Source organism: Argiope bruennichi, chromosome 8, assembly GCF_947563725.1.
Source record: "Argiope bruennichi chromosome 8, qqArgBrue1.1, whole genome shotgun sequence".
NCBI classification, from domain to species: Eukaryota; Metazoa; Arthropoda; class Arachnida; order Araneae; family Araneidae; genus Argiope; species Argiope bruennichi.
This window is the reverse complement of record NC_079158.1, coordinates 129,895,378-129,916,503: the sequence shown is the minus strand read 5'-3', so window position 1 is coordinate 129,916,503 and position 21,126 is coordinate 129,895,378. Positions and strand designations below refer to the sequence as shown.

Here is a 21,126-nt window from a genome sequence, read left to right as displayed (position 1 = left end):
TTTAAAATGTTGAAACAAATCTAAATTTTTATTTGAGCATTCCTCTTCCAATAATTGACAGTAAATACAAGTTAAATTGTATTGTAAATACAAAGGAAAATCTAACTGTCAATGAGCACACTTAAAGAACTTTGTGCTTATTGTTTCTTCTACCTTTTCTTGTTTGCACTCAAGCAGAGACATTTAAAAATAAATCTGAACCATAGCAAATGTATGAGGTAAATCTAACCTTCAGTAAAAAAAATAAACCTCCTCATTTTTCTTATATCAGCTTCTCAAATCCCTTCCTAGAGCTAGCCAGCAAATGTTAAAATTGTTGCTGACTCTGATAAGTTTTGTGAGCCATATTTTGGCCACTTGTATTCAAAAAAAGCCAACTTAAAATATATGGAATGTATAAGCTGAATCTCAATCAATTAAAGGAGTTATCCTCCATAGAATCTTATTGTTTTTTCACTCATTTCATAATTTTATGATGTCACTTTTCCCATTTCAATAATGCTTATCCTTAATAGTGGATGTGGTTCTGTATCGAGAATTTCATACATAGAAAGGCTATATAAAATTTTCAAGAAAAAGAAGGCTGTATATCTTTCAGAAATAAAGCAAATTACTTTTCTACTTAGTATTGTCGTAACTATAATATTATTCTGAGAAATAATAGTTTAAAAGCAAATTGCTGATTATACTGATTTATAAGCATGAATTAATGTATAATCTTATTTATTATTAACATCTAAATAACAAATTCGAAGTTAATTATAACCAATTTTAATTTGGTTAGATTATATTTTTTAAATCTGACGATTATTTGTATTTTAGAAAATTTTTGGATAGATATATATTCATACAATAAAAGCATTTTTTAAAAAGTATTACACAAGTAATGAATAATTGAAATTCTCAGCAAAAAAAATGCAGTGTGCATTCTAAGTACCAACAATATACAGCGGCAGCAGGAGAGAAGGTTGCTCCTTTGTCGGCAACCATCTGCTCCTACTACGTCAGTGAGAGATTGAGAGTTTCATTGACAAAAGTCTTCATCATTTCAGGGTGGTTATGGAGAGCTGCACATTGTCGGTTATGATAATTTAAAAACCATTTAAAGTTGATATATTATAGACAGTTGAAATATCCAAGTAACAGTTAAAACAGTTTCACTATATTTAGCAAAATAATCAATAGAGTGGCAGGTAAATAAGAATTTTTATCAACCGACTAAAAACTGAATGCAATGAATGCTGAAGTTATTAAGTACGTAGAATTTCGGACATCTTATTCAAATGTTGTTCATTTATCTTATAATTTGCATTACTTTTGGCAATATAACCGAGGTGACAAGTGAATAAGATATCAGCAAAGTGATAGGCGCATTTTGCCAACAATTTTTGGTTGATTGAATCTGAACACAATGCAATGAATCTCGAAGACATTAAGTTCGCAGATTTTCAAACATTTGATTTAAATGTCATTCCTGAAGCTTTTAATTTTCATCATTTTTGGCAATATAACCAAAAAGAAGATATCGCATTTTGAAAAAAAAAATTTTGATCTGTCAACTAAGAATTCAATGCAATGGATGTCAACAATGTTAAGTCCATGAGGATGCTAATCAATGATAAGATTTTCAGACATCTGATTTAAATGTCGTTCATTCAGCTTATAATTGGCATTATATTTAGCCAAACAATCAATACATCACATTTTTGTTGATTAATCTATCTTTCAGCTAAGATGTTATCATAGGTTAGGGGGGAAAAAATGTTTTTGAATGTCTCTTACCAGGCCTGTGCAATTATTAGGAAAATTTAAATCTTATATTGTACATGAATAGGGTGATATTGTTGTTTTCTCTAATACAGAATTCAATAAATAATAATTCTAAAATTAATCGTCATTTTATTCATCCTCAGTAATGAATTTGTAAATTTATTTTATTTATTTCACTCTGAGAATTCTCTATAAATAACTGGTATAAATTGTTATCACAGTGGTTTTTTTTAACCCTTACATATATTAAAAAATAAATACATGGAAAATCTAATATTTAACAAGTACATTTTTCATATTTAACATAAAACAGTAAGTTTTTACATATATGTGCCAAATATTTTCTCCAAACTTCATAAGAAACAACAACATCATTGTATCTTTTCCACATTCTGTATTGTTCGTGTCTAAACTATAGTATATTTTTGTTGTATATGTGCATTTATTCACCTCAAATTCAAAGAAACATCTAAATTTTTTCCTTGTTATTATAATTCTTATTTTAAAATGAGTAAGAGACTGTGCTAAAAAAATCAGTTTTTGGTAAAATCATCGAATGTATTTTTTTATTTTGGATTTCTAAAAAGTTTTTTTCAATGAAACTTTTTGAATTTAATTTCTACATTAGTTTTATATAGCTTCCATGATAAGAGCATACATTTGTTCATTTCAAATAATCTGTGTTTCTATCTATATACTACAATCTAGAATGAAATATAACTATAATTTTTCTAAAATTAGATCTCAGCGCAATTAAATCTCAAGAGTATCATAAAAATATATAGACTCAAATTTTGACATTTTTTTATGTTCAGTAAAAGAAACTGAGAATATTTTTTTATAAAAGATAATTGTAAAAAAAATGTTATTAAAAAAATTATTAACAATCAAAGAAAGGGACAGTATTTGGATTAAAAAGTAGCCAAATAATAATTACTTAAATGTAAAAGTAATTATTTAATATTTTGAAACAAAATTAGTGACATTGTACTTATCCCCTTGTGGGAATTGTCTTGCCCCCCCCCACCTTCCTCTCTGTCCGCAAGCTTCTGGTTTAGCACTACGATATACGTTGAAATAGATTTTTAGGTCCCTACAGATCTTGAGGTACGAGTCAACCGAGCCACATAGCGGAAAACTGCCATTGCTTGAAATGTAACAATAGAGATCAAATAAAATGTTCATAATTGGATAAGTGAGTTATACATAATTTGAGAAGCAGTAATTTATGATATTGTCCAGTATCTGACTACATAATTATATTTATTTAAAAAATTGAAATCTTATACAAAACTGTGCAATCTATTTGTATCTATGGCTGATGATTGCTAGTTACCACCAGATGTATAATATGGTCATAACAACATTTTTTCATTATCGCAAGTATATCATTTTATGGTTATAGATAACTGACAATCATATTTGAATGAAATATTCAACTTATGATTACAAATGGATTAAATAAGTTTATAATACAAAATTAATAGAAATATGGTCAGAAAAGTTAATTGGAAACAGTGATAACTATGCTCTGTTTGAATCTTAGCAAGTCAGGAAATAAATATATGCCACTTTAAGGAACCTTATATAAGGAATATGAGGGGGGAGGATTCCACTTTTATATTTTACTTTTTTTAGGAGCAATTTCAACATTTGTTTACTTTAACTGCAATTGTATTAAAAAAGAACCTTCCCTAAATACTATTATTCATTCTCTACATCAGTTATTTGCAAGGTAAGTTGCTAAATTTTATATTTCTTGGATCTGCAAGATATAACAGTTATGAATAAAATACAATTTTTATTCTTAACCTTTTTTCCAAGAAACAGGATAGGTTTCCCAGTTACTCATGACAATTTTCATCATGAGTAATTAGAATCGTTTTTAATGTAATTAAAAAAAACCTATACTTTTTATGTATTTGAAATAATATATTTAGAATAAGAATATAGCAAGCGATATTAAATCTAGGAATGCAAATGTTCTTTTTCACCAATAATATTCATTATTTTTATATCAAATTAAGAATGATATTTTTGTCATGAAATATGAACTGATGATATAGAGGTAAGAGAGGAGGGGGGATGTGATGTAATGCTGAGGTAGGAATTTGAAGATAATGATTTTGACTTTTTTCAATAAGAAATAGATTGTGAGGATAGAAGTTCATTCATGGTTGCATTTTCAGTAAATATGTATATTTTGTTCGATTATGTTGAAGGTATCAGAATGAATAATCATTATTCATACATTTGCGAGATTAATGGAATTGACAAAAGTCAACTAAATTTGACAGGCTTGTAGAGCATCAATTTTACTTGGTCATAATTTGTTTTAACGATTCATGATAATTTTTATTGTAGAACCGTATCTTATCACTGATGTAGATTTTTTTAGATTGTATGAATGCCATAGAAAAATTAGTTGATTAGGAGACAATGTTTTACTTGAAGTGAGAATACTTTTTACAACTAAATTGAGCTACTGGCCCTTACAAATTTTAAAGTGTATTTTTAAATCAGATATTTTCTTCTCATAATATTCAGTCATTTCAGCTTTTATAAAAATTAATTTTCATAATACAATGATAATAAATTACTTAAAGTTAAAAATATTATATATATATATATATATATATATATATATATATATATATATATATATATATATATATATATATATATATATATATATACACACAATATTTTATAAGATGGAACATATTTTTTATTATACTTTGAAGTAGTTTGGAATTGACGATGAAATAGATTCTGAGGCAATTTAATGAGGTTCACTTCAAATCAATTTATTATTGTAATCAGAAGACAAAGAAGAAGAAAAAAAAAAAAAAAAGATTAATTTTTAGTTAACCTATAGTCTTTGAGATAGTTAGGCAGGGTAATTATTAATGCTGCTATAACTGAAATTGGTCATTAATAAATTAACTTGAAAAAATACAAGCCCAACTGACCCTAAATGTATAATAAATAATTAATTTCATTGCCTTGGCTGTTTGAAATAAGAAAAAATATCAGATGACACGAGTTTTAAGAAAAACAATTATCACATATGTTAATACATAAGTTAATACAAAAGTTTTATTTTGTTATAATGTTGTAAAGTATTGTTTCTTATATTATTTGGAATTGGAATAATCTTTCATAAATGAAGTATTATTTATTATTCAAAAGACAATTAATTAAATATATTTATTTTGAAAGATTTAATGAAATATTTGTCAAATGTATTTTTTTAAAAACTACTTTATCTAAGTTAGGGTTGCTACTCATACAGTAAGGAGATGTTTTAAAGATATTTTCAAAAATCAATAATAGAACTACTTTCAAATCATAGATATTTATTTTAAAACTGTATAACAGAGAATAGCTAGAAAAATCAAGGAATTAAAAGCAATATCACATATCACAATAGGAACTACCAATCAAAATCATAACTGAAATAACTTCTTTGTCTTTCTGCTTCATTTAATATTAATTGAAAACCTTGAGTCGGTTTCAGTAAAGAGTTTGATCTATATTTTGGAACTTCAATTAATGATTTCCCCCCTCTGTTTTTAAATTTGCCACTCTCTTGTTCTTTCTCTATTTTTGGAGCATCAGAGTTTGCAATAGGATTAGCTGATTCAATTGGTTTACTTGAATTTCCATTTTGCTTATTTTTGAAGGCAGATGGAAATAAAAATACTCTTTGATCTTCTTTATCTCTATTCATATTCATGGAATTAATATCTTCTTTGATAGTTTCATATTCTGATGATTCACATCTGTAAATAAAGTATAATTTAAAATACTAATAGAAGAGAATACTCGATTATATATTCTGACATACAATCAAACCTTGCTTAATGAGCAAACCAAAATGTAGAAAACTGACATCCTTAACAAGCAGTGTTTCACAAAGCGAATTATGACTAGGTATTCTCGGAAAATTGTAAAATATATAGGTAGCTAAACTGTCAAAGAAAAAAATGCAAAACACTTCCATAAATGCCATGATTTCACTTGTTATACGAGAAAGAAGAATTGTCAAACTTCAAATAACTAATGATTAGAAGAACAAATAAAACAAAATGTTAAAAAAAATTATTTTCTTAATGAGGGATTTTTGCAGAATGAGTTTTGAGGAGATATCAGGAAGGCGCACACAGGCTTGGTCAAAGTGTGAGCACTTGATCGAAGAGAATCCTTATTTCACCATGGATGAAGCTTTGGTTGGATAATATTTCCGAAGGGCTGGAGCAAGTATTTGTAAAGCTTTAATCAATGAGATTGTGCCTCTGGTAAAGATTATGGAAATAGAGGTGGATAACAACAACATCAATGAGCTGGTCGATGAACATAGTCAAAATTACTGAACAGTTTATAGAGTTGCATTCTGTGTCACAGTAAAAAAAAGTTACTGATGCGATTTGGTCAAGAGTGGGATAAATAATAGCCACAGCAGGGCAACAACTTTCCAACGAAACAAGGTAGATGCTTAATGAATGGAAATCACTGCATCTTATGTTGAAAAGCATCACCTTAATCAACAATATCATTTTTGACAAATTCTGAAGTGAAATAAAATAAATATCTTCAAACATTTTTATACGCAAACACAAATATCTTTTATTATTATTATTAATAATAATAATAAATTATTATTATTAATAATAATAAAGTGATTGTAAATGACAAATTATTTAATAAAATTTGCTTGAGTATACTTTTTTTTTTTTTTTTGGAATGGAACAAATTGTCTTATTTAACATTGGGACCTATGGGAAAAATTGTTTCATATTATATGAGTAAGATTGAGAATGAATTATACTTGTTAAGTGAGGTTCCACTGTATTTTTTTAGAGAAATTGTAGAAATACTATTCTGACTAACAGTAATAAATATTATTGTATAAGTAGAATCGTATTTTTATTCTGGGCTTAATTCTATAATTACATATTTACAAATATTCTCCAAAGGAATTGTAGTTCTATTCCAATGGAATGACAAGCACAACTCTTTCAAAAGAAAAACCTTGTTCTATAATAGTTTACCAGAGTAGAACCATATTAATCATTCCACAGAAAAATGAACATCAAATGATTTATCATGACAGCAAAATCAACAATTTCCTATAATAACTTGCATTCTTAAAATCTCCTGTTTTCTTTATTTTAAATAGTAAATGGCATTACTATTATGATTATATAATATGTCAACATAAGTTTTTGACACAGGAAATAAAAGTGCTTATGAAGTAAAAAAAAAAAAGAAAGGTTGATAAGGATACATGAATAGGGATAGAGGAAATCTGTAGAGATTTACTTTAAAAAAAAAATCTGATTCACAAATCATGTTTTCAACATATTTGATCTAAGATTTCAACACTTAATAATAATTTATTCAGAAAATGCAAATAAAAGATTTTGCTTTTGGAAATCTCTGACATCAATGCACAACAGCAAAACAATGACTAGTATAGTTCTTTGAGATCAATTACAGTTCAGTCTTAAAAAGATATATCATATTCATTCAATATCTATTCGGATTTTGAATTTGTTTTAAATTTCACAGATGCTGAGTTTTTTCATAATGAATACAGCTCAATCAATGTAAGTATATAAACAAACAAACAAAAAAGAGTAAATATAATGAAACATTTTTTTCTAAAAATAGTCATACAGAATTTTTCGAGTAAATTCTGTTCCTGTTTTATGATGATATATAAAATAATTATAAAAAGCTTTATCCTAATTTTTCAATTCCGAGTCATCCAATTTTTTTTCTTATATTGATCGTTTATACAATAAGAGCAAGAATAAATTTGAGCTAAGCACAGAATAAATTCTTTACAGCAATAACAATTAAACATTTAAGCAGTAAAATTTTTGAGCTTTAAAATTGTCTTAAATTAGACAATTTTTTGTAAATCTATACAAATAAAAGTAAAAAAATGCATATAAAATAATAAATCTATATAAATAAAAGAAAGATATACCTGATAAATAGTTATTTAATTAGCAATTACTTTTAATTCCTAAATTAGAAAGCAAAAACTACTTATTAAATTAAAATTCGCTTATTAAAATCTTAGCAACATCAAAACAAAAATGTATTCAGTTAAAAATTTTAAATGATTTAAAATTAATTGAAAGAAAAAAGGAGAAATAGTAATAATATATATACAATTCAATTGGCTGTATTGTGTTAAAAGAAATATATATATATATATAATATACCTTATTTTCTTTCTAGGCAAATCATACTTGGAATCATTTTGTGAACTTCCATTATATAAGCTATCCAAAATTTCTGATGGATTTTCATCACTCCAATCATTTTCGTCAATCTCATCATCTTTATCAAACCAGTCATTTTCATTAATTACATCATTTTTATCACTCCAATAATTTTCAATGGAGAAATCAAAATCTTGATAAAGTGATTCCTGGAATTAAAATAAAACTATATTGTAATTGGAAAATTAAAATCTTTTGACTTCAGTTAGCTTAAATCGACAGAATATAAGTAACACTGTATTAATATTTGCATCTTTACAGATAAAGATTATTAACCCTAAAATACCTTTTAGTGTTAAAAATAATGCAAATATGCAAAGACAAAAACTAACTCCATATGCACTGTGTGGACACATTTATAACTAAATGTTCTGCATTGAACAGCCAGCAACAAAACAAAAGCATTTTGAGTATTAGGTCTCTATCCTGTGTGCAGGTTGAGGTTCGAACTCGCAACGTTAGGGTTCATAGCCGAGTAACATAACCACTAGACAAAAGTGTACACTCTTCTCCGGAAGTTGTTATCTAGCTTATAATGTTACCACCTCAACAGTCCCCCACCAGTCAGTCGGTAGAGTTTATCGCGCCAGTGATGGCGAGCGACGAACGTGATTATCGCGCCAGACGTTATGGCGAGCGACGAACGTGATTATCGCGCCAGGCGTTATGGCGAGCGACGAACGTTGTTATCGCGCCAAGTGTTATGGCGGGCGACGGCGAGCGTGTTCAAACCACGTCCGGGTCACCAGTTTGGTGCGTGGTTTAACACGCATTGCCAAATTTACTTAGATTAAAGTATTAAAACATTTTTACTTAATAAAAACTGCCAGCCATGTAAATAACAAAAATAAATTTTAATTACAAATTAAATTAACAAATATAGAAGATGATACATTGGCCATAATTCCATCGACCAGCACAAGGCAGAAGTTCGGAGCAAGCCGGCGAAGGCAGGAAGTGAGTCACTCGTATTCGTTGGAGAGCAAAGTACATCTCCATAGGTATGATTGATGCTTATCTCCAACTGGCGAAACAAACAGTCATTTATCGCCTGTTTCGCCGCTGCACCTGTTACATAGTAAAATTATAGTATTATTTTTGGACATTTTCATTAAATTTTCACACATTACAGATTTAAAACAAATATAGGAAAAATACTATGGCTGACCAAGCCTCTTCAGCAAAAATAATAAAGTTAAGTTCTTTCACAATCAACTACCATGGATAATCTTTCACATACCATGTGGCTTCTCAGCAAACAGAATCAAACAAAAGAAATTAATGAAATTCTAACAAAATTCAAGGCAAATTTAGCATGACAAATAAAAGATGAAAGATTCTGAAAAGTCTGGACTGACTCTCTAAGCTCACTCTTGAAAGTTCAGTCAACAATTGATGCTTGATGGAATTCCATCAACATCAAAATTTAAATAGTTATGAAATGACAAGTGAACTGATTTATTATTAAATTTAAAGAAAAATAAATTGGTTAACAATATATTATAGAGATGAAATAATATTTTTAGAGGTATAAAGCTCTGAAAAATGATATATTTTTGAAAATATATAGAAGCATAAACATCCTAACATATATTCTACTCGTTTGCAATCTATACTGATATAAAGCTCAATGTGTGTGTGTATTGGCGCTCTACAGGTCAGACCGTTTGACCTACAGCTACCAAATTTGGTATATGTATACCTTGGAGGTCGGGAATGTGCACCTGGGGTCCCTTTTTTGAATTTTTAATTAGAATTTAAATTATTAATTAAAAACTAACTTTCCCGCTAAAAAAAATCTTTTCATTTTCCCCACCGCCAAATGAGTAAGGTTTCAGTTTTTTTTCCCACTCTAATGAGGGGAGGGTTAACATTTTTCTGCCGATTATTTCAAATGATTCTGTTTACTTTCTTAATGTTTGATGCATTTAAAATTAAACATTATTAATTAATCGATCTTTCGAAGTACTTTTGAATTAAAATAAAATAGAATAAAGGAAATTAAAAAATTCTAATCTGCATAGCGTTACCCCAACTAGCGTAGAAAATTCAAGCATGCGCATTGTGTTCTGATTGTTGACAACAAATTCAATGGATTAGTTGCGTGCTTTTGTAATTAAATTGCATTTATGTTAGTTATATATTTTATTGTATATGCTTATAGTTTTAAGTAATTTATTTTAACCTGTTTTCGACCGATTATTTTAAACGATTCTGTTTATTTTCTTAGTGTTTGATGCATTTAAAATTAAACATTGTTAATGAATCGATCTGCTCATGATGAATCTGAGAAAATTTTGTTAACAAATTCTTGAGATATTACATAAATTAAGATATATATTCTTTAGTGCCCATAAAGTTTAAACGCTCAGTAACTCTGTTTTCAGTAATCATATTATTAAAAAATGCTTTGTTTCAGTAAAATATTATTATATTAATTGCAGATTCATCCTTTCCACTTTAATTTAAAGCATAAATTCTACGGGAGCTAACAGAAACTTAGAGATACATATTACGCTATGACTGAAGGCCTTTATAATATTATGAGTGAATTATATGACTATCAAAATTTGAAGTTTTAAAATATTTTGATGAAGTTATTAAAGTAGGAATTGCATAAAATATTTAATTATTAAAATTTTAACGAACATTAAGATTGCGAACCGGCTGGTCGCCAAAGGCGGTTAGTTTGAAATAAATCCAAATAATAAAGGTTTATCACTTTATTAACATATATGACCTTTTCTGAAAAACTTCGAAAGCGACGTCTCTGAGGTCAATTGGAAGACATTGCCAGACTTACTCTGAACTAGCAGCCTTTGGCGACCATCTGGTTCGCCAGTATTAATGCCGCTAATCGGTTCAATTAATATTTCATGTAACTTGGTCTCAAATAAGTTTTCAGCAAAAGCAAATTTGATAGTCATATAATTTATTTATACTATTATGTAGGCCCTAAGCTGTTCTGGTCATTGCACTACGCATCTCTCTCTAATTTTCTATCAGCGCCCGTAAAATTCAGTTTGAAATTGAAGTGGTAATGATGAAACTGCAATTAATATAAAGTATTTTTTTACTGAATCCAAGAATGACTTTAAAAAAAAAATGAGAACTGAAAGCAGAGTCGTTCGACATTGAAGTCATGTGCACTATAGAATAATTTTTAATATCTCAAAGAATTATTCAACAAAACTTTCATAGATTCTTCGTAAAAATTTTCCAATTTTTTTGCTTTATTTTTAAAAGTATATAAATGCTGTCAATAATAATATTTTTTCCATTTGTAAATATATTTCAAAAAGTTATGAAGTTTAAATTTTAAATAGTCATTTGGCCCTAAAAAAATCATATTCTGCAAAATATTCTTGATACCCCAACTTCTAAATAAATAAATAAACGTTTCTATATGATCTGATCTGACCGATTTATTAAGTTTTGAGTATTACAATATTAGAACAATCAACATTTTCGTAATCTAGGCCAATCACTCTTCAAAAACTCTGGGAGATGATTGCCTTCTTTGAGATAGTAGTAGATGAAGTGATCTAAAATCGGCCGTTTTTATAGAATAGTGATATTGAAATATATTTATAGAATAGTGATATTAATCGGTCAGCTTTAATGATTGATTTAGCTAATTAGCGTGCAACTTTTTTTTTTATTAAAGATATTAGTGCCTCAAGAATATTTTGTTGAATATGATTCACAGAGCAGATGATATATGTAAAAATTTAAAATTCGGAATTAATCAGCATTTATTGGCCCACTTTACGTAGAATATAATTATTTACTTCATTTATTAGCAGATGTGTGTCCATTACTACAGTTTTACAAATTAGCTAGCTGTTGGGCTCCGATTGGAGTAGATATCTAGTAGATTTTAAACTACATTTGCCTTAAATAAAACTGTTTCATTGAATTAGTAATATTGGTATTGGACGTTGAAAATAGTTGTCAACAATCAGAATATAATGCGCATACGTGAATTTTCAGCGCCAGTTATGGTGACGCAAGTGCGTGAATTTTTCTACGCCAGTTGGGGTAACGCTATGCGGATTAGAAATTTTTAATTTCTTTTATTCTGTTTTATTTTAATTCAAAAGTACTTCAGAAAAAATCTGAAATATCTATTAATTAACAATGTTTAATTTTAAATGCATCAAACATTAAGAAAATAAACAGAATCGTATGAAATAATCGGTCGAAAAATGTTACGCCTAACCTCATTAGCGTGGGGGGAAAACTGAATCCTTACTCATTTGGCGCTGGGGAAATGAAGATTTTTCTGGCAAGAAAGTTAGTTTTTAATTGATAATTAAAATTCTAATTAAAAATTCAAAAAAAAAAGGCAACCCAGGTGCACATTCCCGACCTCCAAGGTATACATGTACCAAATTTGGTAGCTGTAAGTCAAACGGTCTCGCCTGTAGAGCGCCAATATACACATATTGAGTTTTATTATAAGTATAGATATAGTAGATGGCATGAATGGTTGATTAGAATCGAAAATTTGATCAATAGCAAAAGCTCAATAAATTTAGAAAGTTTGATGAAATTCAATCAAAATTTAGATAATAACCAAACAATCGGCAAACTGATCTGCCACTAAAAATAATCTTTATCATAGGTAAAAAAAAAAAAAAAAAAAAAAAAAAAAAAACATGATTTAATAAAAAATATCTTGTGAGATAGAAATGAAATAAAATTCTTAAAAATTCATTAATTGTTTTAAAACCATAAAAACACATAATACAGAAAAGCATATGAATTAAAATTGAAAAAAATATATATAAAAATCCCAAAACATATTCCACTATATATAATCTGAAATAAATCTGAATAATACAAATATATCAATGCAACAATCATCCATGCCCCTTCCCAGAGTGATAACCGAACTTATTCGTCACATGTTCTCAGACTTATTCTCAATGGCATCAGTCAGATTATCAATTCGATAATCAATGCCTTGGGCAGCAAAGGAAAAACTAAGTTTTTTTTTAATACCTGGCACAAACTATGCCTTACTGATATTCTTAATATGGTTAAAATATTTTAATAGGCCAAAAAAAAAGGGTGTTTTTTGTTTTTTATAAATTTTTTTTCATAGAAGCTTTTGTAGGCATGCACATAATAACAGCTTAATGATGTTTCAATGTAATCGAATGAATGGAGATGGAAGACATTTAGAAAAGTGCAATGGATATAGGGCTTAGAAAAGAAAAAAATAAATAAAATCAGAATTTATAAATTATCTTTAACAAGCAAACTAGAAAGTCATTACATATTCTGAATAATAGAGAACCAACTAAAAAAACAAAGAAATTAATGGATGAAAAAAAAATAATAGCAGGAATACAAGACACAAGTCTTAAATAATGCTCGTCCCTGATACCGCAACCAATCAAAAGCTTAGTCAATAAATCTTGAATGTACACAATTTGCATGACAGAAACACAAAAAAACAATTTGCATGATGGAAAAATCTAAATTTCCAACAAATAATATAGTATTTATTTAAAATTAAACTATTCTTTCAAGTATTTAAAAGAATAGTCTAACTTTTGTTTGAGACTAGTATGTGCAGAAATCTGAAAGGTATTAAAAAAGTCTATATTATTCCAAAATAAATTAAACTTGAAGCTATTTAAGTGAAAGCCAATTTTAAAAAAGGGGAAGAGAGACAATTCATAATATTTAGCTGGCAGAAATACAGGATGTGTAAAAACAATTTTATTTCATAAAATAAGTACTTAAGCTTTTAGAGGAAAAAAAAATAAGAAGAAGTAAACTTAATGTAATATTTTTGATTACAAAATTATGAGCTCCTTGAAATAAATTAAGTAGTAAGTACACAACAAGTGTCCAATTTTATACAAAATGCAAACATAAAATATTACCAGTAATCGATATACTTATAATAAAGCTCAATGTGTGTGTGTGTGTGTTGGCGCTCTACAGGCCAGACCGTTTGACTTACAGCTACCAAATTTGGAATGTGCACCTGGGGTCCCTTTTTTTGAATTTTTAATTAGAATTTTAATTATTAATTAAAAGCTAACTTTCCCGCCAAAAAAATCTTTTCATTTTCCCCACCGCCAAATGAGTAAGAGTTCAGTTTTTTTTTCTCCCAACAGTAATCAGGCTAGGCTTAAGATTTTTCGGCTGATTATTTCAAACGATTCTGTTTATTTTCGTAATGTTTGATGCATTTAAAATTAAACATTGTTAATTAATCGATCTTTCAGATTCATTCTGAATTAAAATAAAACAGAATGAAATTCTGATTTCATAAAAAAAATGTTTAAAAATATAAGGTGTTTTTTTTTTGTTGTTGTTGTTTTCAAACACCTTCAATTTATTTAAATTTTTCTCCATCAGAATTTCCAAATTCATTAGATTTTGTTAGTAGTTAAAGGTTTAGTATTAAATTTTATCTTCAATTTCAGACATTTCTTTTTTCTAAGAGATATTTCTTGTTCCATAAAGAGATCAAGAAATCTGTCCTAACTTTCTTTGTATCATTGGCAGCTATTTCTTTTGTCATCTGCCCCCTCTTCACCCCTCCCAAAAGGCAATATTTTGAATGGTTTCTCATTAATAAATAAAATTATTCCTAATAAGAAATTATATATATTTTTTGTCCCTATATAAACAAGCAAAAAGAGGTGAAAGATTTAAGTGAATGAAAAGAATATGTTTTTCTCTATACTATTAGTATTTCCATAAAATGAGATTTCTTTTTCCACTTTTGATGCAATTTTGTATGTTTTCCTCTTTTAGCATGACTAATATATACCTTTTCTCCCACATTATTTAAGCTTATTATCAAGGCGAATAGTATGCAACAAACAGATTTTGCGGAGCTTTTCTAACCCATTTAGCAAGGTCAGGATTGATATTTTAACGCATCCAATCCATGTAAAATATGGATTTTGAGCACTCCTTCAGTAAACTCGTGTGAGCGATTAAACACTACTGTGATGCTTCTGCAAATTGAATGTTGCCTTTCGCACCAGAGGAATTTATTCTATTCTTTCAAGTAATTTCAGCAGCTTTGTGAATGCTAATTTGTTGCAATTTGGGAATCTCATTTAAAAGTTCAGAAATCAGCATTTTTTAGATGGAAAAAAAAAGGAGCTAAAAAATTCCCTGCAATTTCCCGGCTTTTATGGAAACTTTCAAATTTCCAGCATTTACCATTTATATATATATATATATATATATTCAAACTGTTACTTTTTTAAAAGTAAAAATGTATTTGTTGCTCTAAAGTACATTCAATTTTCTGATTTGCTAACTTTTGATCATTGATCTGTGAAATATAATCTTGTTTTTAGTAATTCAATTTGTAATTGAAGTGATAAAAAGCAATGAAATATTAGAAATCCATATTAGGATTTTTGTATCCTTTTACAGTCAAATATTTTATTATGATGGCAGCTATGGGAGTTTCTGAATAATTAAGAAATGTCATATATTTTATAAATACATCATTTATATTAAATTTTGACACTTATCTAACAGGCTGAGTAGTAAGAAATTGCTTAAAAAATTAAGCACACTTTTAAGCACCTTAGTAAAAAAAAACATTTTTGTACATACATGTATTTTCTAAGCATAGGATGTTTCTTGTTTTATAATAATGCACTGTTTTCATAGAAAAAATTTTAACTTTGTATTTTTTAAGACTTTTTCTCAGCATTTGTATAAAGTTTTTCATTGTTCTTTTTATTTTTCATATATATATAAGGCAAACTTTCATCACAAAAAAATTGTCAACTTTTATAAAATTAATGATAAAAATCCATAATCTTTTATAGTATTTCTTAAAATTAACAAATTGCCAGTTAATTTAAATGGACACATCGTTTCTGAAAATGTTGATATTGATGTAGAAGCAAAATATGAGTAAAAATTTTATATTTGATTTTTACATACGCAACAACAAATTAGATTCAACATGGCTGGGATGGAAAGTGCACATTTCCGCCTCAACTAATTCACTGTTTTTACCAGGCTAGAGCATATAATTTGTAGCTTTATAAAGCTAACAGCTAAAGCATTCCAAGTTAGCTACCATGAAAAAATTTGCCAAAACTGCCACAAAATTGATGATGCCATGCTCTAATTAAGTTTTTTCGAACAGAAAAGAATAGCAGCATTTAGAAATAATCAGACTATATAAAATTATCTTATTGCTTCTTACTTTTGAAATTTAGTAAAGGGTATTTTTGAAAGTCTCACATTCTGAAAATTTAATAAAATCCAGCTTTTTAACTTATACACAAAAATAAATAAAATTTTCTTACTTCAGTTTTTAAAAAAAATTACGAAAAATTTAATTATATATTTTATCAAAAAAAATGAAAGTAATTTAACAATTCCTAATTTTTATAAATAATGGAAACAAATTGTCAAAGTTAAAAAGATGCAAGCTCTGCAGTAGAAGCAAAATGAAAAAAGAAATGCCAGCTAATACATTTCTAAAAAGTATTTTTGGAAGCAAGCACAAAACAATATGTTGCATTGCCTCAAAATTTAACAAGATTTATCAAGTGAAGAATCTTCTTCAAAGAATTGCTTTACAGTTTAATTTAATTTAAAGTAAAGAAGGTTTTTTTTTTTTTTCACATTAATTAACAATGGTCAAACTGTTCTTTACATGATTTTTTTTTTCTTTTATTGTGAAATAAATCAGGGAAAATGTTTTAAAAATTCTAGCGTAAATATATAATATAAGATAATTAAAAAATAGCTTGAAGGAAATATCCATTATAATGCAAATTTACATGTTAAGACCAGTACAAAATCTTTGTTCCTCTCTTCTAAATTTCTTCACTCATTATTGCTTTTATTAGCAAAAAAAATCTCAAATGATTTATAAAAAATATTCAAGACATCACAACATCACATGTTTCTTCCCACAACAAACAGTCAAATGACATCAAACCCGCTATAATTGATTTTTTCTTTTTGACAGCTACATTCCTTATTACACAGTAGTCATGAAAAAAGTTGCCAGCAACAATTAGTTTGCAGTGCACCTGTTTTGAGTACAATTTTTTGTTCAGTAAATGTTATGATGGAAATTTCCAACATCATGCAAAGAAGGGTTAAATCACATGACTCAACAATGCAACGAAGCCGTAATACTATTTTGAATTTCATTACAATAAATATTGTCACAAATTGTGCCCGAAACTAATTTTTAAAAAATTATTTATTTATTATTAAAAAGAAAAAATGAATTGAAAAAAAATTAGCATCATTGAAGAGCTATTTTTTTTTTTTTTAACCTTTAAGATGAGGCAAAATTAATTTCTGCGTGATAATGATTTGATATTGCCGCATAATGAACTACTGATATCAATTCCTGTGGCTTGGTTGGCAAGACACGAGACTGTAGACCTTCACGACCCAGGTTCGAATACCAGCCAAGTCAGTTTTATCCAAAGACTGGAATTTTAATTTAAAATGTTATTTATTATTTCTCTAGTTTCTAGTTGATTCTAGATCTTTCTTTAAATGTTCTATCTGGATGTTTCTCGAACATTCTGAGAGTGTATATAAAGTCAAGTGTCACCAGTTGTGGGCGAGTTATCGGTCCTGTACGCTTGAGAGTTACTTTGCTTGAATAAATCTGATTACTTGTTCAACCTAACAGCCTTGTTATTTCCAATCTTCGTGACAAGTTTGGTGGAGGCGCCGGGTACTTATTCCTGCATCATTCTGCGAATGAGGGACGTCAAATCTGGCTCGTCCTCCATGGATGCTACAGGTACGACGTTTGGTAGCCTCTCAAATCTCTGTCGTTTTACTCTCTTTTGCTTCATATCCTCTATATAGTTGCACCATTTTGTGAAATCAGCTATAGTGGTGATTTCTTTCATTAAAAGGGCCTGATAAATGTCTTCGGCAATACCTTTCATTAGGTGTGACACTTTTTCGCAGTCAGACATCGATGGATTAACCTCTAGGCAGAGACCTAATACGCTCTGAATATAGGACTGCGTACTCTCCCCTGGGCGCTGGGCTCTGTATTTAAGTTGTTCTTCGGCTTTCTTGGTGTGTTTTTGACGGTCACCAAAAAGTCCTAGTAATCCATTTTTAAACGCTTCCCAAGAATTCAAGTTGTCTTCGTTGTTTTCAAACCACTGCTTAGCAGTGCCATCTAGGAAGAAATATACATTGGCGAGACACACCATGTCATCCCACTTGTTGAAATGGGCAACTCGATCATACTCCTTTAGCCATTTAAGAGGGTCCTCTCCAGGCGTTCCGGAGAATGTCGATGGGCTCCTCAGTTGTTGGGGCGTAGGAACAGTCACTACTACGGGCTACGAGAAGACGACCAAGAGACGTTGTCCTTTTTCTGCTTTCTGGAGAGTAAAATCCAAATTCGGGAGATAATCCTCTCAATCGAAGGCTCCTCCGTAGGTTTTCGCTATCGTCCACGGTTGCAGGAATAAGTACCCGGCGCCACCACCAAACTTTTGTGTCCTTTGCTTATAATACCGCTAAACAGGAGACGACAGGTTTTACGCCTTTCTTTTTACTTCATGGACGCGACGCCGAAACGACGTTAGATACAATGTTGCCATTCTCTCCCAATGATGTAGATGATGATTACGTCGCTAAGATGGTTGCCAGGGCTGAAGAATCAAGACAGTTAGCCCGAGTGCGAACCCTGAGTGCCCAAGATAAAGACCGTCGACGTTACAACGCCAAACACCGAATGGTATCTTATGCTCCTGGAGATCTCGTATGGATTTATACTCCAGTCCGAAAAGTTGGACTCTCCGAGAAGCTCTTAAGGAGGTACTTTGGGCCTTACCAGGTTTTACGCCGTTTATCAGACGTAACATACGAGGTGCAAGATTTTGACGCTGAATCCCGAAGAAGACGACCAAGAGACGTTGTCCATGTACTGCGAATGAAACCATACCATGATCCCGACAAGCAAATTGAAATTGAGGACAGTCAAAATGAAAATGTCGTACCTGCCGAAAATCAAGAAATTTACAAGGGTCCCATGACACGTTCCAGAGTAAAAGCCCTTAACCTGATTGACAGCGGGGCGCTGTCTTTCTTTGGAGGGGAGTAATGCCGCATAATGAACTACTGATATCAATTCCTGTGGCTTGGTTTCTACCGACATTTTTGTCCTTTTTCTGCTTTCTGGAGAGTAAAATCCAAATTCGGGAGATAATCCTCTCAATCGAAGGCTCCTCCGTAGGTTTTCGCTATCGTCCACGGTTGCAGGAATAAGTACCCGGCGCCTTCTTTGTAATGCCCCCGCGACATTCGAGAGAATGATGGACAATTTGTTGCGCCATTTCAAATGGATTATGTGTCTCTGTTATCTAGACGATATAATAGTGTTCTCGGAAACTTTTGATGACCATCTCACTCGATTAAGACTTGTTTTAAAAAGCCTTCAAGATGCTGGTCTTAAACTCAACCCGAAGAAGTGTCTTTTCGCGGCCAGAGAAGTAAAAATACTGGGCCATCTTGTATCTAGTAGTGGCGTTCGTCCTGATCCTGACAAAGTGAAAGCCGTTAGCAATTTTCCTACCCCCAAAAACGAACATGATATACGGAGTTTTCTTGGCCTTTGCTCATACTTCCGGCGATTTATCAAGAACTTTTGTTATCTCGCTGAACCCTTGCAGATGCTGCTAAAAGGTGGTGCGGAGTTTCATTGGGGTCATGAAGAAATGAAAGCTTTTAACAGTCTGAAGAAAGCGCTTACGTCTGATCCTGTATTAGGAATGTACGACGAAAATGCCCCTACAGAAATTCATACGGATGCCAGTGGTTATGGTATTGGAGCTGTCTTGGTGCAAATCCAGAATAAAGCTGAAAAAGTAATCGCATACGCCTCCAGAACTTTGACAAAAGCCGAAAGAAATTATTCCACTACCGAACGGGAATGCCTCGCCATTGTGTGGGCAATCAACAAATTTAGGCCATATATATTCGGAAAACATTTTACAGTTAAAACCGACCATCATTCGTTGTGCTGGCTTATGAGTTTAAAGGATCCTTCAGGAAGGCTTGCAAGATGGGCCCTTCGACTTCAAGAACATGATTTTTCCATTCAATATAAAACCGGTAAGAAGCATAGGGATGCCGACACTCTCTCGAGAAATCCAGTGGAAGATGAGACTCATACAACAGACAAATCCCTAGCCGTTACCACGAGTATGAACCTTGCAATAGAACAGAAAAAAGATCCAGGCCTTGTAAAAATTAACATTGACAACAACAGCCGATCCATAGAAAAGAAAGGATTTGAATTAATTGACGGGGTTCTATACAGAAAGAATTTTGATCCAGCTGGACAAAAGTGGCTACCAGTCATTCCGAAACATCTACGAGTCGACATACTTCGACACTTCCATGACGCTCCTACGGCAGGCCACCTTGGTTTCGCAAAAACTTACGACCGAATCCGCAAAAGATTTTGGTGGCCAGGGATGTACCGAAATGTTGTCCGATATGTCATGCATTGTCGGGATTGCCAAAGACGAAAACCTATTCCTCAACGACCACCGGGACGATTAGTTTCCATCCCTCCAGCTATAGCACCTTTCCATCGCATTGGGGTTGATCTCCTCGGAAGATTTCCAAAATTTGGTCGGGGAAACAAATGGATCATAGTCTGCACAGATTATTTGACACGATATGCCATAACAAAAGCCTTGCCGACCGCCGAAGTCGAAGAAGTAGCAAAGTTCTTGCTCGAAGAAATTATTCTAAAGCATGGAGCTCCACGAGTAATTATTTCGGATCGGTGAGCCGTTTTCCGAGCAAGACTTGTTTCCACCCTTGTTGACCTGTGCAATATCGATCATCGTTTCACGACGGCGTATCACCCTCAAACAAATGGACTGACAGAACGCTTTAATAAAACTTTGGCCGACATGCTGTCCATGTATGTGGATACAGAGCAGAAAAATTGGGACGAAATTTTACCGTTTGTGTCCTTTGCTTATAATACCGCTAAACAGGAGACGACAGGTTTTACGCCTTTCTTTTTACTTCATGGACG

General features: G+C 30.5%; 1 protein-coding gene across 2 annotated transcripts in view; it reads right to left on the bottom strand.

Moving 5' to 3' along the window:
- Positions 1 to 5,133: 5,133 nt before the first annotated feature.
- LOC129981787 (uncharacterized) overlaps positions 5,134 to 21,126 on the bottom strand; it is a 29,558-nt gene continuing 13,565 nt past the window's right edge. For both annotated transcript variants that reach the window (XM_056092805.1, XM_056092806.1), the window contains exons 4-5: positions 8,010 to 8,218; positions 5,134 to 5,555 (exon numbers count right to left, since the gene is read on the bottom strand). In XM_056092805.1, coding sequence (XP_055948780.1) covers positions 5,207 to 5,555; positions 8,010 to 8,218 — 558 coding nt within the window. In that variant the 3' untranslated portion in view covers positions 5,134 to 5,206. The remainder of the gene's footprint in view (positions 5,556 to 8,009; positions 8,219 to 21,126) is intronic.